This window comes from Notamacropus eugenii, chromosome 3 (genome assembly GCF_028372415.1).
Source record: "Notamacropus eugenii isolate mMacEug1 chromosome 3, mMacEug1.pri_v2, whole genome shotgun sequence".
NCBI classification, from domain to species: domain Eukaryota; kingdom Metazoa; phylum Chordata; class Mammalia; order Diprotodontia; family Macropodidae; genus Notamacropus; species Notamacropus eugenii.
In genome coordinates this window covers 195,181,624-195,205,127 of record NC_092874.1, presented here as the reverse complement: position 1 = coordinate 195,205,127, position 23,504 = coordinate 195,181,624, and the positions used below count along the sequence as shown (strand labels likewise).

Below are 23,504 nucleotides of genomic sequence, written 5' to 3'. Positions count from 1 at the left end.
GTTAGATAAAATTGCTCTCCTCTACTTTCTATGGAAGCCAATGAAAAGCGCTCCTACAGCAACTGACAGCTGAATCAGCCAATCCTCGGCCCCCAGAGAAAGAACTCTTATGGGATTGCGAGGCCGGTAGCGAAGTTTTCGCTCTCCTGACTGTGCCACCTCTGGTCGCCCCCTCACGCGCCTTCGGCTGACCAATCCAAGCCTACTTTTCAAGTAATTGACAGGTTTTTTAACCAATCATCCCGTGAAACGTTTACTGGGAATGGTCTAATCGAAAAAATGGAAGGACTAAAACAGTAGCTTTCCTGGCATTTGGAAAGCAGTTTCTAATGAGGAAGAAACCTTAGTGTGGAGATATATGATTGATGGTAACCCTACCAATAGCTTCTATTGGATAAATTTTCTTCCAGGGTGGAAGGGTGGAGAAGCCATTAATCTGTCAAAGCTTGTAATAATGTCTGATCATTCACACTTTACCTATCCTTTTTTTTAATTGTTCCGTTCTTCATTAAAACTCTAAGTGGTAGCCAATGCGAAATTTAGTGCATTAAACACCTTTTCAGGGATTTAAGGGATGAGAGCCGGCATGAACTAGAGGGAAATCCATTTAACTAATTAAAGGATCCCTCGGAGATGGAGCTAAGGGCTTTCGTTAGAGTAGGAGGGCTTTCTGGAGCAGAGCCCCACTTTAAGTGCCTATTGGCCGCCGCGGTGCGAGTGACAGACACTTCTTGGGTCCAATAAAAGCCCGTAGTGGCAAGAGGCGTCTTACGTAGGGGAGGGGCCCGAGGTTCAGCCAATCAGAGGGAACCAGGGGGCGTGGCGGGAGGTTTGAAACGCCACTCCGAGAAGTCAGGACCGAAAGCTAACAGATCCGCCAGGAGAGCCCGACTCCGAAAAGCGCTCGAGCTCTCGGGGCTTGGGGGCACCTTCCCCTCTCCGCTCCCTCTTTCTCCGCCTGGACCTTTTGTCTGGACGGCGCTGGGGCCTCCACTCCGGGGAAACCAAGGCAGTCAGGAGTCAAAGGTCACGGCAAAGGCGTCAGAGACGTGAACTGCCCCCATTCTCCTCCAGGTCTTCCCGTTCTCCTGCCCTCGTGGGCAGCTGGCCGGCCGAGCCGCGAGGATGGGCTCGGCCCATAGCGTCCCGGCCACCCCGGCCCGTCCTGTGCCGTGCAACAAGCACCTGGCGCACGTAACAGACCCTCGTTCTCCCAGCGCAGGCATTCTGCGTACCCCTATCCAGGTACTGGGGAGGTGGGAGAGCTCGAGGGGGCCCCTCATCGCTCTGGGGAGTCAGTGGGGGTGGGGGGCGGCGCTGGCCCCTCGTGCCTGCCCCGCTCCTGAGTGTGGGACTGTCCGGTCCAACTTCCTTATTTTACAGACAGAAAACTGAGGCTCGGAGAGGTGAAGGGAATGGCCCCAGGTGGTGTTTCTGACTTCAGAGCAAGTGTTCTTTTCCGTTCTGCCCTAGCTCCCTCCGCTGAGGTTGCTAGCCGGAGACCCCAGTCTCAGCCCCCAAAGTTCCAGCATTTGCGTGCTTGTGTGACCAGCAGTGTCATCCTAACAAGGCTAACCTTTATACGGTGCTTACCGTGTGCCAGACACCGTGCTAAGTGTTTTACAGATATTTCATTTGATCCTCACAACAACCCTGGGACGCTGTGCTGCTGTTATCCCTGTTGTACAGAGGAGGAGACTGGCAAACAGAGTTAAATGTCTGGGCCAGGGCCACGCAGCAAGCCTTTGAGGCTGGACTGTCCACTGTGCCAACAGCTGCGTCTGGTGACCATGAACAAATCACCTCATCTCTCTCTGAGCCTGATTTTTCTCTATATTTATCTCTAGGCTAAGGGTGATGATAAAGCCTGCAAAGGAATGTATAATGCGAATGTTCAGTGGGTGGGATCATAGGAGAGGAGACAGAGAAGGTGGGGGCTACCCCAGCCCTGACAACTCGCCTAGGTTCTCTCATATTGGCAGGTGGAGAGTTCACCACAACCAAGTCCCTCTGCCATGGAACAGCAGCGGGAAGTGGAGACCAAGAATGCAGAACAACCTCAGGGCTCAGATCCCCGCTCTCCCACATTTGGCATCATCCGAACACCCATGAAGACCAGCACAGAAGGTAGGTATTGCACCCAGGACCGAGACAGGCCTGTTAGATAGAGTTGTTTCCCATAAAACTACCCCCTGTACAAACCCTTTCCAGACCTTTGTTCCACTCCTTTCTAAAGAAACCAAGGTTTATCTTCCCTATCTCCACCTCTCCTAATGCTTTTCTGTCCCATGGATTTTTGTCCCTTGCTAATTGGATTCTGGTCCTCATCTAACCCTTGGGCTCATCTTCATCCCCACTTTAAGTCAGGAGTTCTTAATCTGTGAATCTGGAAACATTTAAAAAAAATATTTTGAAGACTGTTTCAAAATAATTGGTTTCCTTTGTATTTCTAATACATTTTATACATTAAAAAAATATTCTGCAAAGGGGGTCCATAAGCTTTACCAGAATGTCAGAGCATATAAAAAACTTTAAAACCCCTACTCCAGTGACAAGACTCTTACTTTCTATGCTCTGGTTATATGACTGAGAGTGCGGAAACAGTTCTTAGCTCAAGCTTGTCTCTTCCAGATGCTCCAAACCAGTTGATAAAGCAGCTTAGTGAGGCCTTTGGAGCTGAAGCCTCTAAGCCAGAGCATTCCACTGAGCTGGCCCTACCTGTGAAGTTTTCATCACAGCCTGAGCAGGACTTGTCTGTGGATACTCCACTATCCCTTGAATGCCAGAAACTACCAGCCTCCCTGAGCCAAACTGAGATTTGCCGCAAACAGGCAAACACTACAGAAATAACTGAACAGCTTCCAGCACTTCGAATGACCAGCCAGGACCCTGACAAGTTGTTGAGAGGTTCTGAGACTCCTTGTTCCTCAGGTACAAGACACTAGTGGGAGGAAAAGTAGCAAACAAGTTTTCCTTCAGAGCAAGAGGCTCCTTATGTAATGAAGGGAGTGACATACCTTGGAGGTGAGTATATTTAGGACAATTCTGATTTTGATCTCTCCCTTCACCCTACCACCATTCAGGTTCTAGGCCCTCAAGAAGGAAACCTGCTGGTAAGGTCCTAGGAAGATCACCCCTCACCACCCTGCAGGATGATAATTCCCCTGGTCCCCTGATGCCTCGTCAGGTAAAGGTTGTGGGGAGAAAGGGGATTTAACTGAGGATTATAGTCCTTAGCAGAGTATATTCTTTCTCTGGAATTGCTTCTCTTGAGCCTCCCATCTCTCTCCTCTACAGAGTAAACGGTCCACAGTGCTGAGTGAGAATGTGGGAGAACGGAAAGAAGGAGCTATTCTGGGAACTGGACACCCTTTGAAGATCACTGCATGGACCTGGAACCAGGGTCATAACAAAGAGAACCAGCATTGTCCCTTGGTTGAGAACTAGGTCCTAGTTCTCTCTATTCCTGGACTTTGCTGCTTCATTTTTATCTCCTCCCTTAATAGCCCAGAGATGAACCCATTCATTCATTTTGCCTCCCCATAAAATTGAGATAATCCACTCTGGAGAAGAAAGTGTGTCTTGTCTTGTCAACCATTATCTTCCTATTCCCCTTATCTCTGAGTTCCAGTTAATTCCCTCATCCCCACTTGTACAGTGTGTGTTTGATGTATGTATGATTTCTTCTATATTAAAGAAAATGTTTAAAAACTTAAAAGTGGTTATCAAAGGACTAAGTCTCCAGGTGTAGGGACAGTGACTTAAGGAACTAGAGAAAAGTCAGGGAGTCACCAGTTAATACAATGAGGTTAAGCTGTTGACTGATTAGGAAAAATCATAGATAGTATTACTATCCCAACTCCAATAATGATCATGAAATCATATATAACCACTATTTTACATGCTTACTTTCTCACTGTAAAATGAGAAAATGCATAGGGTAAAATATTTTTGAGAAGCTATATATTTATCAAAGATATTCTCCCAAATATCTGAATGAGAAACAAACTTTCACAACTTTCTACAGCAAGACCACATTTTCAGTCATAGTTAATTAAAAGATATAAAGATAATTAGATAATTGAATCTATTATGGGTGTTGATTTATTTTTTTAAATTTTTCTCAGAATAAAATGCAATCAGCATTCTGAAGTCTCCCATGCAATGCAGAGTATAGATTTGGAGTCAGAAACTGGGCTAAAAAATCTCTTCAGTTCTCATCCTTCTTGACCTCTGCAAGATGTAACATTATTGATTACCTTCTCCTGGATATTTTTCTTCTCTAGATTTTGTAACTCTAGTCCCTTCTGTTTTTTCTCTTACCTATCTGATCTTCATCCATCAATGAGTGTCCCCCAATACTCTTAGGCTCTTTTTTCTTCTCTCTCTATATAAGCTTGCATGAGTTAAATTGTTACCCAGATCTTACTTTCTCCTGAGTGCCAATCATCATACTACCTGCCTAATGAACATCTTGAATTGGGTGTCCTATGGTCATCTCAAACTCAACATGTCCAAAACAGAACACATCATATTCCCATTAAAACCCTGCCCTCTTGAATTATTACTGTTGAGGGCCCCATCATCTTTCTATTTCCTTGAGCTTCCAACTTTGATATCATCTTTGACTCTCACTGCATCTCTCATCTATGCCCTCTTCTCCCATTCAGATAACTACCACAATAAGTTAGGTTTTTGTTGCCCCTTACCCAGATTATTGCAATAGCCTTAATCTATCTTTCTTTCTTTCTTCCTTCTTTCCTTCCTTTCTTTCTTTCTCTTCCTTCCGCTCTCTCTCTCTTCTCCTCCCTCCCCCCCTCCCCTCCTTTCTCTCCCCCCTTCCCTTCCCTTTCTTTCCCTTCCCTTCCCTTCTTCAGATTATTGCAATACCCTTCTAGTTTTGATCCATGTCTCAAACCTCTCCTTAATCTTTCCTCCACTCAGCTACTAAAGTGATTGTTTTCCTAAAGTATAAGTCTGACACCCTGACTGACTGCCCAATAAACTCCAGTGATTCCCTGTTCCTTCCAGGACAAAACAGGAAGTCCTCAGCATTTAAGTCTTTTCACATATTCCTACATTTCCAGTTTTCTTTCATATTATTTCGCTCTGTACTTCATGATCCAGCTACCTATGTATGTATACACACACAGAACCTTCCACTTTTGAGCCTTTGCACTGGCTGTCCCTAGGTCTGGAATGCTCTTTCCTCTCTTTTAATCTCCCTTACTTTCTTTAAGACATAATTCAAATCCCACTTTCTTCAGTAGGCCTTTCTCAATCTCCCCAGCTTCTTATAACATACCTGGTTATTTTCATGTCTCCCCCATAGGAACATGAGCTCCTTGAGGGCAGGAGCTGCTTTTCAATGTCATTGCGTCTGCAGTTGTTAAGCACTGTGCAAACATTCACAAATGTTTGATTAACTATTCCTGCGACCTTAGACAAGTCATATAACCTGTACATGTTGGCTTCTTCCTTGGTAAAATGAAGGGGGCTGTACTCAGTAGCTTCTAAGGTCCCTGCCAGCTCTAAATAATGACAGGGTCTTCCTGTAAGATGATGGAGTAGGAAAAAAATAAGGGCGCCAAGGTTGTCCAAGTTCCCTCAAAACGGGATGCCCATCAACTGGGGGATGGCTGAACAAGCTGTGGTATATGAATGTAATGGAATACTATTGTTCCATAAGAAATGATGAGCAGGCCAATTTCAGAAAAACCTGGAAAGACTTACATGAACTGATGCTGAGTGAAGTGAGCAGAACCAGAAGAACACTGTACACAGTAACAGCCACATTGCATGGGGACTAATTTTGAGAGACTTGGCTCTTCTCAACAATGCAAGGATCTAAGACAACTCCAATATGCTATTCATATCCAGAAAAAGAACTATGGCATCTGAATACAGATTGAAGCATGCTACTTGTTCTCTCTCTTTTTTTTGTTTCTTCTTTCTTGTGGTTTATCCCATTGGTTTTCTTTGCAGCATGACTAATACGAAAATACGTTTAATATGAATGTGTATGTATAGCTTATATCAGATTGCATGCCATCTTGGGGAGGAGGAGGGGGAGAAAATTTAGTACTCAAAATGGAGGTGAATGTTGAAAACTAAAGACAAATAAGTAAATAAATAAAATCCAGGTTAAAAATTCCAAATCCCCTCAAAACAGAAAAGCTACTCTGTGCCCTTCTCTCTCCCCTTTATTTCCTCAAAAGCAAGAAATATTTGAAAAAATCATGTGAAGAAGATACTGTTTTTCAATCATGTCCAACTCTTCATGACCCCATTTGGAGTTTTCTTTGCAAAGATGCTGGAGTGGTTGGCCATTTCCTCCAATTCATTTTACAGATGAGAAAACTGAGGCAAACAGGGTTAAGTGACTTGCCCAGGGTCACACAGTAAATGAGGCCCGATTTCAACTCAGAAACATGAGTCTCTCTGACTCCAGGTCCAGTGCTCTATTTCTTGTGCCACCTTGCTGCCCCAAGAGATAATGTAGTGACTGCCAAAAAAGTCATGCTATCCTGATTCCCTGGAATGCCAGACCTGCCTCCCTACTCTCCCAGTGTTACTTTCAATCTTCATGTGACTCCCTTCAGCCCAAGCAGAGCCATCTAATACCTTCCATTCCCCCACCTCTTTGGATTTAGAAGGCAAGAGATGCTGAGATCTACCTATTTGCTGCCCATCCAATCTTCTCTTTACACCAGAACTCTGGGATCACCTCTATTACTTTTGCCCCAGCTAAGGGGAGTCCCTGTTTCCCCAGGGACTTCTATGTCTAAATATGCCTCAGAATTCCTCACCTCAAAGACAATCAAAGTCCTCTAATGCCCCAACTTGCCAGAACAGTGAGGAGACTCTTTGACCTCCCCACTTCCCCTCTTTCAGAAGTAGAGGAAATCCCTCTGCCACCTTCCATTCCTACATTCAAACAAAGCTCCAGATATTCACCCAGCAACTCTGCTGAAAGTTAAGCTTCCTTTCTACTGTTCCCACTATTCCTACCCTACAAAAGAAGCAGAGTGGAGTCACCAGTACCATTACTTTCAGCCACCAACCAGGACCCCAAGGACTCCATTCTATTCCTGTCCTGAACAAAGGATCAAAGTCCCCACTCTCTTTTGGTATCATGCTAAGGAAGAGCAGTGGGAATTCTCTTTGATTCTCCCCAGCCCCTGCCCTAAGCAGAGGGGAATCACCTGACCCCCATGCCTATACTTTTTAGGCCAACCCCATTCCCGAATGGAAAAATAAGTCGCAAAGTTTCAAAAATTCACAGAATCTCCGAAGTGGAAAGAAGTACAAAGGCCATACAATTAAGAATCAATCTTTACAAGAATCCCTTCTGGATCAACAATCATTCAGCTTTGACTTCCAGTGAGAGGGAAGCCACTTCTCCTGAGGCAGTCAATTCCATTTGAGGATACCTCTGAAGGTTCCATTCCCTTGCCTCCAACCTAAACTTACAGCTTTGCTGTTTCCACCAGTTGTTCCCACCTCTGTGCTTATAGGCCTAGCAAAATAAGTCTATTAGCCTTATTCCTTATAACCACCCTTCAGATACTTGAAGACAACTATCATGTCCTATCTAAATTTTCTCCTTTCTAGTTTAAACATCTCCATTCCTTCCATTGACGTTCACATGACATAATCTCGAGGGCTCTTGCCACCCCAGTCACTCTCCTCTGGATATTTTCCAGCTCCATGTCTTTTTAAATTAGGGTCACTCATTGTGACAACTTGAGGGTCATTTCTGAGTTCTAGAAGTTTTAAAATGAAGAGACTTGATTAGTTTTTCCCACCCCTTTCAATCATTCATTTGGTGATAGTCCCATCATTCTCTGTCCTCCCTCCTCAGACACTGGCTCAATTCTGAAAGTTTAAGAATTTTATTTTAAGAATCAATTAAACAAACAAATAGTTATTAAGCATCTACTTTGTGCCAGACACTATGTTAAGCTCTGGGGATACAAAAAGAGGCAAAAATCAGTCCCCCATCCTCAATGATTTTATAATCTAAAGAAAAACATTGATAAACTGAACAGTGTCCTAAAAAGTCAACAAGTGAAGGATCTTGAAGCAGTTGGGTGGTGGAGTGGGTGGAGTGACAGAGTTCTGAACTTGAAGTCACAAAGATTTGAGTTTGGATCTTACCTGAGGCACTTAATAGCTGTGTGTCTCTAGGCAAGTCTCTTTCTCATCTATAAAATAGGGATAATTATAGTACCTCTGACACAAGGTTATTGTAAGGATCAAATGAAATAACATATAAAGGGTTTTGCAAACTTTAAAGTACTACGTAAGTATTGGTTATAACTATTATTGTAATTCTCAGTTGACCCAACTGAGAATATAAAAGGTTTTGGTGGGGAGGAAGAGACATGATAGCTCCCTTTAAATGTCTGAAGGGCTATCATGTGGAGGATAGATTGGGCTCCTTGACTCCAGAAGTCAGAACTAGAAACTGTAGGTGGAAGAGGAAAAGAAGGTCATTTAGACTTGACATCAGGAGCTTACTAAAACAGAGTTTTCCAAAAGTGCAAAAGACTGTGTCAAAAGGTGATCAGTTCCCCCTTGTATCACATCCCTATTCATGCCCATTACCACCCCACTCATTTGGTGCCTACCAAGAATGAGAAGGAAAACACCGTGCTAGAATGGAAAGGATGTTGGACCTGGATTCACATCCCACCCTCTGACACTTACTGCCCACGCGACTTGGGCAAATCACTTCATCTCCATCAACCTCATCTGTACAATGGGAACAATGATACCTGGAGTTATTACCTCACAGACTAGCTAGGGTGTTCAAATGAGATGTAGCTCTGGAGGATTCATTTATGCAAAGCCCATTGAAAAACCCAAAGCGCTAAAGAATGATTATTTTCAGCTCTCTCCCTGGGTATTATCACCTCTCTTTCTTGCTATTCTACTTCAAAGTAGCAAGTTCTTCCAGCCTCCAACCACTTATTTTGCTAAATATTTCCCAATGACCTTTTAATCCGGTTCAAGCAGAACTTGGGAGTGTTGTAAGGCTGTGGGCCATGGGCTGTGAGGGTGGGTTGGGGTGGGGAAAGCAAGTAGTGTTTGATAGCTGTACCCTAGACCTTTCACTTTACTCTCTAGGACAGAATTTTGACATACTTAGGTGTCAGATGTGTTATGTCGATAGTACTAGCAGAAATACAAACATAGCACACTCTTTTCAAGACAGAACAAAAATGCCCCATTCTTTCTTGAAGCCAAGTTTTCCAAACTCCAGCCAGATCTCGCTGGGTTTGAGTAAGGAGGATGAAATGTTACAAAAGGAGAAGGGAGGAGGAGATCTCCACATCTTCTCCAAATGTTAGGCTCTTGGAAAAATGTTACGGATGAACAGTGATTTGGGTCCAGGATTGAAGAGAGATTTGAGAAATTGTCGTGCTTTCAACAATCCCGAGTAACTTTCTGCAACAAAACTTCTCCCTTTAATACCTGGATTCATTCAATGATTCTATACAGCCATGAAATGATGACTACCACTATCTGGAAAAATCAAATTTGTGGGAGACCACAGGAGAATGGAAAGGTATATGTTGGGCATGAATAGGCAGTGGCATATTACCAGGGATGATTTGTATGCAGGGAACAGTAGAAAAGATCTAAGCACAATTGATCAGTGGAGTTTTCCAATCAACTTGATGAGCTTACTCAGCAGTCAGCCTATATTTAGGACTTTTGAAAAAGCTTCTTTCTGTTGCTTCAGAGTATGAATGCGCTCACTGATTCCTTATGAAGAAGACAAAAATAATTTCTGATTAGAATTAGGAGTATTGGCTACCTTCTGGTATCTTCTGTGAAATGTATTTCAGTGACTGGAGCTGACCCTAGATGATTTGTTTGGCGAAGAGTCTTGTGAGAATGGATTCATCAAGCATTTAATCAACAAGCATTTATTAAGCTCCTATTGTGCTAGGTACTGAGGGCACAAAGACAAAAATGGAATATTCCTGGCTCTCAAGGAGCTTTGTTCTATCAGAGAAGATAACATATATTAAGTATGTAGCAAAATAAGTATGTGGAAATTTTTTTAGAATGGAGGACTCCAACAGCTAGAGGGAATTAGGAAAGGCTTCATGTGGAAGATAGAATTTAAACTGAGTTTTGAAGGAAACCAAGAATTCTAAAAGGAGGAGTTGAAGACAGATACATGTGTGTGTATACACATATACACACACACATATATTGTATATATGTGTATATCCATAGGTGTATGTATGTATTTATGTGTGTTTGTGTGTATGTATGTGTGTGTGCATTTATTTTTGTCCTAGATATAGAGGGAGCTCTATGTATGAACAATAAGGCCATTCTGGCTGGACTACAGAGTGAAGCAAAGGTAGGTGGGGTCAGGTTGTGAAAGGTTTTAAAAGACAGGCAAAAGAGTTTATATCTGATCCCAAAGTCAATGAGGGAAAGAGGAAAAAAAACATTTACTAAGTGCCTACCGTGTACCAGGAATAGTGCTTCACAACAACCCTGGGAGGTAGATGCTAGTATTATTCCCTTTTCACTGCTGAGGAAACTGAGGCAGACAGAGATTGAATGACTTCCTCTGAGTCACACAGTAAGTGGCTGAGGCTAGATTTGAACTCAGATGTTCCTGACTCCAGGCCCAGTGACCTAGCCACTGTGCTGCCTCATTGCCTCTGTACAGAGAATCAAACATGATCCACATAGGAATTAACATGGTGAGAGCTGAGTTTTAGAAATCTCACTTACTTCTAGCCAAGTTGATTTCTTACATGGAGGTAAGCAACTCAGTTCTCAAATCCCTATTCTAACAATAACTTTAAAATAATACTAGATGGAATAAGGATCAATAAATCCAAGGTGCAGCTAGAGTGGCTTCTTTTCACTTGTTCATTGTTATTCAGTTATGTCTGATTCTTCATGACCCCACAGGGCATATCACACCAATGCTATCCTTGGGTTTTTCTTGGCAAATGATACTGGAATGGTTTGCTACTTTCTTCTCCAGTAGATTAAGGCAAATAGAGGTTAAGTGACTTGCCTAGGGTCACACAGCTAATAAGTGTCTGAGGCCACATTTGAACTCAGGTCTTCCTGACTCCAGGTCCAGAACTCTATCCACTCAGTCATATCGAGCTTCCCCTTAAACTCTTAAACTCCACAAAATTTCAGCCAATAGCCTGCAGGCTTCAGGAAAAGGGAACTTCCAGAAAAGTCAGCAAGTACACTAGTCTCCCAGCATGTAAGAGACCAGGTAAAGACAGGTGTAGCCTGGCAGGGTATGCTAGCTGAATGCAACTCACAGTATGGACTTTGTAAGCAACCATCTTGGCCAGAAGTATTAAGAGATTTTTCTAAAGCACAGCTTTCATCACATCAGTCTCTTACAGCATGCCTATGCTCATGCTAATGCGCAGGCCCTTGGATTCCAGGGTCCCTAGCCCTTTGTTCTGAGATGCTATAGAGGGCCCTGAAGAGTCGGCATCTGAACTTCAAAGATTCCAAGGGACCTAGTTCTAGGACACAGAGGAATCTTGTCCTCTTCTAAGGGTACAGGTACCCAGGTAAGGAACAAGCAGGGCCCCACAAAAGCACAGCAGAAGACAAGGCTTGGTCCTGGCACAAAGCCCCAATTTAGTAAAGATAGCAAGAGAGATGAGTAAACTGAATGACCGCCATTATAAAAAAAATTATTATAGGTCTAAAAATATTTTTTTAAATCCAACTAAGAAGAGAAATATTCCATCACAGCTACAGTCAGAGACTCAAAGGGAAAAAAAGTGGATTTTCTACAAAGACTCCATGAACACCTGCAAGAAGCAAAGCAAATCATTAAAAAATAAGGGATAACTTAGGTCAGAAAGTGGTAAATCTTACCCATATAACAGACTCCATGAAAATTAAAATCGAACAAAGAAAAATCAGTGGCTCCAAGAGAAAGAAAGAAATATTAGATCAAATCAAGATTGAAAAAGTAAGAGAAGATATATGATATATTAAACAACTGACCTAGAAAACAGGTTAAGGAGTAATCATTGAAGCATCATTTGGACTACCAAAAAAACATGATTAAAAAACCAAATCAACAATCCTTTCTCAAGAAGTCATAAATGGTTTATTATCCAGACGGCAAAGGGAAGGTAGAAAGAATCCACTCATCACCTGCAGAAAGAAATCTCAGAAAAGGAAAATTCCTAGAAATGGAACAGCCAAAATCCAGAGCTTCTAAGACAGAGGAAAAAAATATTGCAAACAATAAGAGCTAATACCTATATAGCTATTATTATATAATCGCACTGTGCTAAGCACTTCACAATGATGGTCTCATTTGATCCTCACGACTCTGGGAGGTAGGTGCTATTATTAAACAATCAAAAATAAAGTTCAAAGACCAAATAAAGAGCTCTGAAGAACAGATCCAGGGAAGCAGTGGAAAGAGAAAAACTGGAAATGGTGGAAGGCAGCCTTCTGAGCCATGGATGCATGGGAACTGGCTCCATATGTGTTCCTTTACTTCCAGGTCTGCGATACAAGAGACTGCCAAGTCTTCTGCTCCCTTCTAATCTGATCTGACATCTTGTCTTGCTCACAGCTGAAGAGCTCATTTTCTCCTAAGACCAGGATATCCCAAAAGTCTTAACACAGTTTTAAAACAAAGCTGAACTAAGACTTTTGGGACACCTTGTATTTCCTGGCATACTCTAAACCAGGGTGTGTGTGGGGGAGGTGAGAAACCTTCAACCTTGAGACCACATATGGCCCTCTAGGTCCTCAAGTGCAGTCCTCTGACCAAATCCAAACCAGTTCTATGAAGTTCAATTCAAAAGGCCCCACTTTAAGGACCTAGATTTGTTCTGTGAAGTTTGAATTCAGTCAAAGGGCCACACTTGAGGACCTAGAGGGTTACATGTGGCCTTGAGGCCACAGGTTCCCCAACCTTGCTACACTGTAGAACTCCTGTTTCTGTTTGCTATTTTGCTTAGATAAATGGACTTACTTGTTATTCACAACGTATGATGGTCTTTTGGGTCTATAAGGTGAAGATGGGCGGCTAATTGGTGAGGGAGAGCTAAGGACTGCCCTCTCCCTTAAGAGTGATCCAGGGACTCATATTCCTAGACCAGATATATTGGGAGGTAGGGTGGCAGATTCCAGCCCAATACCCCTCTTGAATATTAGAGAACAGACTGCCTCACTTCTCTTTCCCCACTCATCTGTCACCCTAGCTACAGTCCTGGTGGTGCAGACAGAACTCCTCCAATTCTTTGCAGAGATAGGTTAGATATTTAGGTATCCAGGTATTTAGACAATCCATTTACATATGTAATCTCACATATGATTGAGCTGTGACTGTAGGGGTGCACTGGATCCAGCCCATGGGGCAATTGTTCAACCTCTGTTGTGAGCATTTACACTTCAGAAATAGTAAATGCTACAAATTAGAGCTTGATATATTGTTGTATTGATTATCCAGACTTGAGAAAATGTTAACCATACCAATTAAACTTCAGAGGCTGTAAGGGATCTCTTCTCCCCCAGAGAGACAGTTAAACATTTACCAGCATACCTTTGGCTTTTAGAAATGAAAAAAGGAACCATTCCAAGGGATCCTGGAAAAAAAGAACCAATGCAGGATAAAGTGCGCATGACCAAGAGAAGGATTATATGAAGCAAATAACATTTTAAAGAGAAACACCTTTTAAAGACTGAAAAACTCTGATCAGTGCAATAACCAAGAACCACTGGAGGACTAATGAAGCATTATATTCTTGACAGAGGGCTGATCAATTCAAGATGTAGAAAGAGAAATACACCTTTGGAAATAGTCATAATGTAGATTGGTTTGGCTTCTCTACACTTTTTTGTTATAAGGGGTTTTCCTGTTTTTAACTTGGAGGAGAAGGGGTTATCGATGATGATGCTTTTTTTTTTAAAGTAAAAAAAAGAAGAGATACTGAAACTTTTATAAAAGCATAGAGAAGAACAGAAGGAAGTTCAGGTGGCAGCAGGATAAGCAGGACAGTTTTGAAAGTAATAGGTTAAATTTACTACATATACCCAAATATTTTTCTACAAAGCAAGTCATATGTATACAATTCACAATTTCATCCTTTCTGAGTGTTTACAGTCTTCTCTTTGTGATCTATTTTGTTTGTAGAAATGCTGATTTTTGAGTGTGTTTCTTAAGCTCACAATAAAAAAATGCTGAAATTAAAACCTAGGCCACCCCCACCCCCAAAGAAAAGGAAAAAAAATCATTTTAGCTGCTAGGAATGGAAGAGAAGTCTGAGCGAGAAAGATCAGTTAGAAGTCTTTTGCCGTTGTCCAGGTGAGAGGTGATGAGAGGCCAACTCTCTGCTGGCCAACAAAGAGAGCCAACAGACTGCTTTCATCCCTGTTTTAACTTTTGCCTGTTCAAAGAACAGACCAGAGTACAGTACAATGGACTTGTCCACTAGAGGATAAGAATATTTTCTTCCCCAGAGCATCCAGGTTCCTGCTCATTTGAATGTTCCCATAGGCAAATATTGTGGTAGGTTGCACCTGTTTAGAAACCATTTACTGGTAACTAGTTGACAATAGCACTATGCCACTGCCTCTCCCTCCCCTGATTCAAGAAGTTAGAGAAGGACTTTCTAATCTATGAGATGACAGCAGGCATGGCAGTAGTAGATTGTCAAGAGTTCATGCTGAAACTCACAACAGGGGCAAACATATGGCTGCCCACATGGCCTAAAGTTGAAGTCTAGGGACAGTATTGTTCCTAAAACTCTGCCTTCCAGTAAGAGGAGGAAAAATTTCTAGGTTCCATGATCCCACAGTCTAACTTTCTAGCAGTAAGGGGAGATTTCTTGGGTAACATCAACTTTGAGGGATTGTCTCAAGAATAACTCCAAGATCGAGAGTTTAGAGACTTGACCTTTTAGAAAATAGGTTCTGAGCAGCATGTGTCTTGGAGGAAAAGGTTTACTCGTGTGGCACCTTCTACTGGGAATCAGTAAAGGACTAAAGCTACAAGATGAGAGAGCAGAAGACCTGTACTTTGCTTGCTATTATTAGTGTAAATTGTTTGGGTAAGGTCCATTGGGAAAGGGGTTGCCTATCCAGTGGTTCCAAAGTGGTATATAGTCCTACATGACCTTCCATTATATAGTCATAGAATGATATTGTTAGTCAAGGAGGGACTGAATCATGTGGAAAAAATTTATTTCACTAGAATGTCAGAATGTGGCCTCCACTGAGCTTAAAGGATATTATGAGTGGCTTATGCATTTTCTGTATTTGTTTGTAGGCTCTTCTGAATCTTTTATATCTTCTGCATTTTTCTGTGAGGTGAAATGAAGACTGTCCTCTACCCAATATATATTTATTACCTTGAATAACTGTTCAGCAGTTAGGGATCCCATTCCTCACATTTGTGGAAACCTACACACACACATATTTGGGAATATCTCAGAGCGAACTCTGAGTAAGGGTATATGAACCAAAGAGATGATGACTTTTTTTTTAACTCCCCCTACAAGATCTGACTTGATCTGGGTAAGTACAGAGTTTAGAGGGCCCTAGGTCTTAGGTTACATGCCAAAATGTGTAAAAAAGATTGGCAAGTATTGAAGGAAGAACAAGGGATAACCGATACACTGCCTAGTTAAATGTTGATGGGATGTTATAAGAATGAAAGAAAGGCTTCCACTGTGTCAGTAAGTTCTTCTTTGAAAGACTTATGAGAGGACACAGACAAGAGTTATACAAAGAAGTTGTAGATAGGTTATAATATGCACCATGGGAGGGAGTAGTCACATAGATAACTGTGGATTCATCAAAGAACTCTCAAGAAAACTATATCCCTATCCCCTGACTAACAGGAACCTGGAACCTATTCCTTGAGACAAATCTCACTTTCTTCTGCTTCCTGTCTTCTCCAAAGTAGCCTGATGATTATATTCTAGGCCTCCGATTCTGTCACCTGTTGTTGCTCCAGACTACCAAGCAGCTATCGCTACCATTATTATTTCCCTTTTAGTTCCCTCTCTCTATAACTGAGCTTTCAAGTAGAGGATTCTAAATTTGAGCTGGGGAGCTTAAAATAGAACCATACTTTTTCTCTCTGATTCCACCTTTTGCTTTAGATCAGAAAGCCTAAGAATTATCACCACTAGTTCATAGTTCCGCCTACGCTCATTCTTTCCCTTCTTGGGCCTCTGAAAAGTTCAGGAGGCTTTAGGCCCTAGAGTTTTTAACCCTCCATGTTGGGAAAGAGAAGCCTACATTCCTCCTGGATCATCTAATACAGTGTGTGAAGATTTTTGGAGGGGTGAATATTGGGCTCCTTGAACAAGAGGAATGAATGTGAATCAGTTCACAAAGACTGCTAATACGGTAGGGCTGCCCTTTATTAAATCGGAGTTAGGAAAGAAGGGACATAAGGAAAAGGAACAAGAGTTAGAGAGAGTCCTTAAGCAGGGCGCAGAGAGGAGGATAAGGTTCTGGTTTGCCTCAGTAATGCCTACTTATACCTTCTAGGTCTGGGCTTCTATTATAGTTACTGAAGCTACTGGTGAGGAATCCAGGGCCTTCTAAGTCCTCACTCCCTATCAGATGTAGTCATCTTGCTTTGGAGACTCTGAAGGGTATTTAGAAAGGAAGGGAAAGAGGCTAGGTAGGGGTTGGGATGGTCATTGAGGAAGGTGGGGGAAAGGCTGCACATACATGTAGAGTTGATGGCAGTAGGAGGGAAGGGGACCCACATGGCTGTCCTGAAGCCAGGCTTTGCTACTTGTCAGCTCTTCTCTACATTTCCTAAATCCTACCTGCCCTCTAAGGGGGAAATACTGAGGAAATGGTAGCAGGTGAGTTCAAATCTTCAGCAGGGTGCGGGGTACCAGAGATCCAAACTGTCCCACTTATCTCCCATCTATTGTCATCCTCTTCAATTCCAGATCTTGAGGAAGCTGTCCCAGGAGCCTGTGGCCACTGCCATTCCATCAGCTGTAATCCCCAGGCAACTGACTCTGTTGTCATGGCCTGAGAGGGTCCCTAAGGAAAGGAAAGATAAGCCTCTAGACCTCTGGTTTTGAGCAGAGAAGAGGGTATTCTAATCAATGGCAGTCTGCATCCATGGGGAAAAGAACTGTTTACTGAAAGCAAGGCTTCTCTTACCCTCAAAAGCTAATGGGATTTCCTCTGTGTCAAAGAACCCATTAGAAAAGGCATTCCCCTCTACTGGTGGATGGAGGAAACCCAGATCCTTATGGTTATAATGAAGGTGGAGGAAGGAGTTCTCTTTGCTCTCTGGTGAAAGCTGGAGGAGGCAAGGATGAGAGCAACCAAGGCTATTCTCAGAGGCCAGGCTAGTCTTAACTTATCCCTTTGCATTTGGGCCAAGAACAGGTCAGAGAATCCTGGGGGAAATTTCTCTGAGTACCCTGATATACCAGAATGTTTCCCAAGCTACTTAATACTAAAGACCACTAGGTGAGAGAATCAGTTCTCAGATGCCCTGAGGGGCTCATTTCTGTTACTGTTGATTTGGCCTGGGCCCAGAACTGACTAGTTTGTGGCTTGGTAGGATAGAAGGGCTCACGTCCAGACATTCACATTCACATCTTTTACTGTCCCTGATGAAGGAAACAGGATGGTCCTAGATCGTTAGATAAAGGGGGAAGAAGGGGAAGTAGAAACGGAGAAGACCATAGTATCATACATTTAGAAATGGAAAGGATTTCCAGTCATCTAATCCAATTCCCTCCCCCCCCATTTTAAAGATGAGAAAATTGAGACTCTGAGATGTTAAATGGCTTTGAACTCAGATCCTCTGACTCCATGACCAATAGGGATCTCTAGGAATCCTCCCATGGTTGTTCCCAATTTGATCTCTCATTGCTAGATACAGTTACTGTAGAGAAACAGGGGCAGTAGTTGTGGAAAGATGAGAAAAATAGGGTCCTATGCAGTCATGTCCAACCCTTCATGACCCCATTTGGGGTTTTCTTGGCAAAGGTACTGTAGTGGTTTTTCATTTTCTTCTCCAGTATATTTTACAAATGAGAAAACTGAGGCAAACAGGGTAAAGTGACTTGCCCAGGGTCATATAGCTAGTAAGGATCTGAGGCTGAATTTGAACTCAGGTCTTCCTGAATCAGGCCCAACTCCCTATCCACCATGCCACTTAGCTGCTCATAATAGGATACCTGAGTGTCATAAAACTATAGAAATGGGACTCAGAAAGTATACAGCCCCTTTCCACATTATAGAGAGAAAAAATGAGACCTGAGAAGTGAAATGACCTTACTAAGACCACAGAACTGATTAACAAGAGAGCCAGGAGGAGAATCCTGATGTCCTGGCTCCAAGTCTAACCATCTTTCCAATTGATTTTTTTTAAGATTCCTTGAAGGAGATCATTTAAGGCAGTTAGGTGATGCAATGGATAGAGACCTGGGCCTAAAATCAAGAAGACCTGAGTTCAAATTTGACCTCAGATACGTACGAGCTGTGTGAACCTGAACAAGTCACTTAGCCTCTGTTTGTTTCAGTTTCCCCAACTGTAAAATGGGGATAGTAATATCAGCTACCCTGCAAGGTTATAGTGAAGATCAACTGAAATAATCTTTGTAAAGTGCTCAGCACTATGCTTGGCGTATAGTAGGTACTCTTTAAATGCTTATTCCCTTTCCCTTATAACATTTGAATTTACAGGTGGTCCAGAATAATAATCTCCATTCACAGGGCATGTTAAGTACAAAGTACTTTACTTAAGACAGCTAGTTAGCTAATATAAGTATCATTATGTAGATAAGAAAATGGAAATGACAGAATGTCTTGACTGAACAAGACAGTCCTGGACTATGGGGTGTGGTGGTCAGTATGATCTTGAAATTGAGAAACAGTAGTATGGGGAAATAGGGGGAGATAGGTGGCATAGTGGATAGAATTCTTGGCCTGGAATCAGGAAGACATCTTCCTGAGTTCAAATCTTGCTTCAGTCACTTTACTAGCTGTGTGACCTTAAGCAAGTCACTTAAACCTGTTTGCCTCAGTTTCCTTATCTGTAAAATGAGTTGAAGGAGGAAATGGCAAACCACTCCAGTATCCTTGCCAAGAAAACCTCAAGTGGGGTCACAAAGGGTCAGACATGACTGAAACGACTGAATTGAAGTATGGGGAGAGACTCCTGAGTTGAGGCTGGTGGGAAAGTTCTTGATCATGGAGGACAGGTACAAAGGTCCTAAATGGGGAAAGCGAGGATGTTGGAAGGAACCAGAGACTTAGTCTGAAGAAAAGGGAGATCTTACCCACACGTTCGGCCTTCATGGAGTCCCAGATGTTGCAGTTAAAGTCATCGTAGCCAGCCAGCAACAGGCGGCCACTTAGAGAAAAGGCAACTGATGTGATTCCACAGATGATGCTTTCATGTGAGTATGTGATCAGCTCCTGGTCAGCCCGTAGGTCGAAGAGACGACATGTAGCATCATCTGAGCCAGTGCAAATTGCTTCACCATTGGGGAAGAACTAAGGGGAGAAGCAAGACAAGCATCTCTTTAGGTGGCTCTTTTAAGAAACCCAATCCCCTATTTTTTTTTTTGACCTTCTCCTTGACTATCCCTAGGCAATTTCCCTTCTACTTCAAGCTTGACCTTTCCCGTTTTCAGCATCCTGATACAATTAGGACCCTCTCCTGAGGCAATTGGGGTTAAGTGACTTACCCAGGTCACACAACCAGTAAGTGTCTGAGGTTGTATTTGAACTGGGGTCCACCTGACTCCAGGGTCAGTGCTCTATCTACTGTGCCACCTAACTGCACCCCTTTCCTTACCCCCTCCTTTGACTTTAAAGCTTTAGTTCTTAAAGCCTCTTAATCTTAGAAGATTAGCTAGAGCGAGGGAAGGGGAAACAAATCATAGGTGTGGGGTGTAAATAAAACAGTCACTGAAAAGGTCATTGAATTCTGAGTAACGGTAAAACCAATGAGGATCCATCCAAGAGAAAAATAATGAAACGTAATTTCTGCCTCAAAGCAGAGAAGTGGAGAATAACTAGGACTGAATATTTTCTACATGATCGATCGGGCAGCCTTATATCAGATGCTTTAGCTTCACTGTTTTTTAATTTCTTCATAAGGGGAGAGTCTGGTCTTCAGAGGATGGGGAAGAAATCATTGTGATGTGAAGGCCTAAGTCCTCAAAAAATGTATGTTAAAAAATCGTGGGCAGGACCGTTAGTGAATGCTGGAGCCCATGTAGAAAGTAAGAGGTACCTACACAGATAGCATTGATGTCAGACTCATGACCAGTGAAAGTTTGGCGGCAAGTCCCTTCTCGCACATCCCACAGTTTGGCGCTGGCATCGCAGGCCCCAGAAATAAAGAGTTTGAAATCCGGAGAAACAGCCAAGCTCATGCAGTCTCCTGTGTGGCCCAAGAATACCATCTTCTGCTGTCCAGTTTCAATGTCCCACAGAGCGCTGTAGGCAGTTTGGGAGAAACATGGGTAGAAGGAAACAGAGGCAGCGTCTCCCCCAAAGTACATTGTCTTGACGCCTACATTTCCCATCCCCCCAAAAGTGTGAGCTCCTACAATCCCTTCTTTGTTACCAAGTGGTATCTCCAGAGCTGGTCACAATGTTGTTGTCATCTAAGAATCGGCAGCAGGAGAGGTAACCTGGTGGGAATAGAAGAGCTGTCACCAGGGGGAGTGACTGAGCCTTCAGGAAGGCCAGGCCTTTCTCTTCATGTGGAGGTGGAACTTGGGGCCAAAGTCTAAGTCTGAGAGGTTCTCCTCTGCCAGGAATCTCACCTGTGTGAGCAGAGAGCTCCCGGCTGACTTTCACATTGCCCTCTCGGGATTTGAGGCTGTAGATGGAGCACATATTGTCCAGCCCCCCACAAGCCACAAAGTTTCCCGATGGAGCATAGGCACAGGTCATGACCCAAGAAGAACGAAGAGGGATGGCATGGACCTGGTAGGGGAAAAGCAGAATGGCATAAGGACTGGTAGTAGTAGTAGTAGTAGTAGTAGTAGTAGTAGTAGTAGTAGTAGTAGTAGTAGTAGTAGTCCAGGTTTAGAACAGAAGAGTGAGGAGGGTAAGTTCGAAAAGGAAATAGAGGTAGGTCCAGAAGCATGGCAATAGGAAAGGGGCTTTGCTGGGTAATGGGGAAAGTACTTCAGGGTAGATGGACAGATCAGACAGGCACCTTATTGGTTGTATAGGTATCCCACACAATCAGCTTCCCATCCTGTGACGCACTCACTAGCAGCCTAAAGAGAGAGTAAGGCATCCAGGTTACTCAAAGAATTCTCCCTTTCCTTCCTTGCCCTAGGTCCTTCTTCAACTCACTTGGAGTCAGTAGACCAATGCATGGCATAGATCTTGGCCAAGTGTCCACGGAGAGTCCGGCGTGTCCGCATCTGAATCCGCCCAACAACCTCAAGACCAGAAGTAAGCTATAAAGGATAGAAGTTAAAGTTTTATAGGCTACCTAGGTTCCTGCATGGTGATCCCACTCCATCCCTGGACTGTCCTCTCCTACAATGTAACTCTGAGCATGAAATCCTAAATTCTTCCAATCTTCTTCTCCACTTTCAAACCCCTGACCCCAATTCCCATTTCCTTTGGTGGAAAAGCTCTTACCTCTGCCAGGGTGGTGTCAGCACAGGCTTTGCGGGCATCCTGAGGGGAGAACGATCATCAAGGTAGGGGAAGGGCAGTAGGGAGAAAAGGGAGGGAGTGAAGGGTCCTGATTTGAATGGGGGATGGAGGGATCCCCAAGTTTGAAGGGGATCCAGAGTAAGGGACTCTTAAATCTACAGTGCCAGCTTAGAGGATTCACAGGGTTGAGAAGAATCTGTAAGTACGGGGATGGCTAGCATGAGAGATTACCGCAATCTGTTTCTTGAGCTGTTCAGCTTCCTGACGCAGTTGCTCCATCTCCCCCATGGCTAATAGATGAAACTGCTCCTGTTTTTGCCCTGGCAAGGGCATGCAGATAATTAGGGAACTCAATCTCTGTGCCCATTGCACTTCCCTTCACCCCCAAAGACTCCCTTCTGACCTTACCAAGTCACTTAAGCTGTATCCCTTCATATTCCATCTAGACAGCTCCAGAAGGTACTAATATTCCTACTAACGGCTCTCATTTATACATAAACTAAAGGCTTACAAAGCACTTACCTCACAATCACCTTGGAAGGTGATACAAATGGCATTGCCCCATTTTATAGATGACAGAAGAGGCCAAGAGAGTGAAATGAATCATCGTAAGTGTTAGTTAGGGTTCAACATACTTTCCACCATACCATGTTAAAAATTAGATCCTTTTACCTGGAGCAATATGAGATCTTTTCCCAAGAAAGACAACCCTTCCTAGGGTACCTTCAAATGGATAAATGCTAAGGTTGCCCCATGCCCTGCAAATAAATCCCCATTTCCTCTAAGTTCTTAGGTTTCCTCGTAGGTTCAGTCCTACCCTTGGCTCACCAGAGCAATCCCTCCAGCCCTTCCCACCCTGATACAGTAGCAGGACCAGTCCTTCTTACTTGGGATTGGATTTGAGCTTGCTCTGGATCTTGGATCTTCCTCCCTTGCCTCCGGTCCAATGCCCTTGAGTCAGCTGCCCCAGTTCTACTGCTGGAGACTGGCCTGGTCTCAATGAGGTAGGAGTTGGGTAAAATCAGGTGGGGAAGGGAAGAACTAGAGTGGAAGGTTAAGGTCAGGACAGTTAGGATACTTAGGATACCTAAGAAGAAAAGGCTAGAACTAGATGGGGAGAGGGCAGTGTCAGGCTGAGACCTGGTGGAGACTGCCAGAGAGGGTCAGCTTCCCTTGCAATGTTCCCCTGTATTCTTACTTGGGGGGCATTAGGGATAGATAGGGGTGGGGAGGAGGAGCATGTGCTTACCAGGCCACCTCTCTGATGGCAAAGATAAGAGCATCAAACCACAGCTGGGATTAGACTAAAGCTGTTGAGGATTAGGGGGTCAGACTTTTGTTGTTGTTGGGGGAGGGGGACAGAAATGATAACAACCATAACTCCCAATTGAGATTATCCTAGGAAAGGGAAGCCTCAACCCAGATTCCCGGACAGGGAACAGGGTGAAGGTTAGGGATGCTGTCTTTGACAACCACCCTTCTCCACCAGCCCAGAGTAAGTGGCTCTCTAGGACCGATGGAATCACCAACAGCCAGGAGGGTTTATGGGGGTGGGGGGGCGTCACTCAGAAAACAGAGATGCGATTAGAGGAGACTGATCTGGATAATCTCCCTCCCCAAACCCCCTACCAGCTGTCCACAGGTCTTACCTTTAGGGGAAGGGCTGGATGTGAAAGGAGCAGAATGTGGAAGGTGGGGGCCTGACTGGATCCAAGACTAGAGAGCCAAAGTTAGAATAGGCTACCTCAATTTTTCCCTCTCCTCACTGTCAGGCATCCACAACTAACTCCCTATTCCCCAGCATCCCAGAAGGTCCTGTCCTAGGAGAGCAGGTGGCT

At 43.5% G+C, this 23,504-nt stretch overlaps 2 protein-coding genes across 4 annotated transcripts; one reads left to right on the top strand and one right to left on the bottom strand.

The window, feature by feature from the left end:
- The first annotated feature begins 145 nt into the window (after positions 1-145).
- On the top strand, positions 146-3,718 carry CDCA3 (cell division cycle associated 3). 2 transcript variants are annotated; one of them, XM_072653826.1, is made up of 6 exons: positions 146-213; positions 1,075-1,245; positions 1,983-2,127; positions 2,632-2,931; positions 3,084-3,187; positions 3,298-3,718. In XM_072653826.1, exons 2-6 carry the CDS (start codon positions 1,126-1,128, stop codon positions 3,445-3,447), a joined length of 819 nt encoding a protein of 272 aa, XP_072509927.1. In that variant the 5' UTR covers positions 146-213; positions 1,075-1,125; the 3' UTR covers positions 3,448-3,718. The 2 variants fall into 2 exon arrangements, with proteins under 2 accessions (XP_072509927.1, XP_072509930.1); XM_072653829.1 differs by lacking the exon at positions 146-213 and adding an exon at positions 270-368.
- A 12,676-nt stretch (positions 3,719-16,394) lies between these two features.
- GNB3 (G protein subunit beta 3) lies at positions 16,395-22,691 on the bottom strand. 2 transcript variants are annotated; one of them, XM_072653825.1, is made up of 10 exons: positions 22,554-22,691; positions 21,898-21,986; positions 21,649-21,687; positions 21,355-21,461; positions 21,212-21,275; positions 20,814-20,976; positions 20,612-20,678; positions 20,280-20,481; positions 19,314-19,530; positions 16,395-17,055 (listed from the first exon to the last, which is right to left on the bottom strand). In XM_072653825.1, exons 2-10 carry the CDS (start codon positions 21,952-21,954, stop codon positions 16,949-16,951), a joined length of 1,023 nt encoding a protein of 340 aa, XP_072509926.1. In that variant the 5' UTR covers positions 21,955-21,986; positions 22,554-22,691; the 3' UTR covers positions 16,395-16,948. The 2 variants fall into 2 exon arrangements, with proteins under 2 accessions (XP_072509926.1, XP_072509925.1); XM_072653824.1 differs by lacking the exon at positions 22,554-22,691 and having other exon boundaries at positions 21,898-22,081.
- Positions 22,692-23,504: the final 813 nt, after the last annotated feature.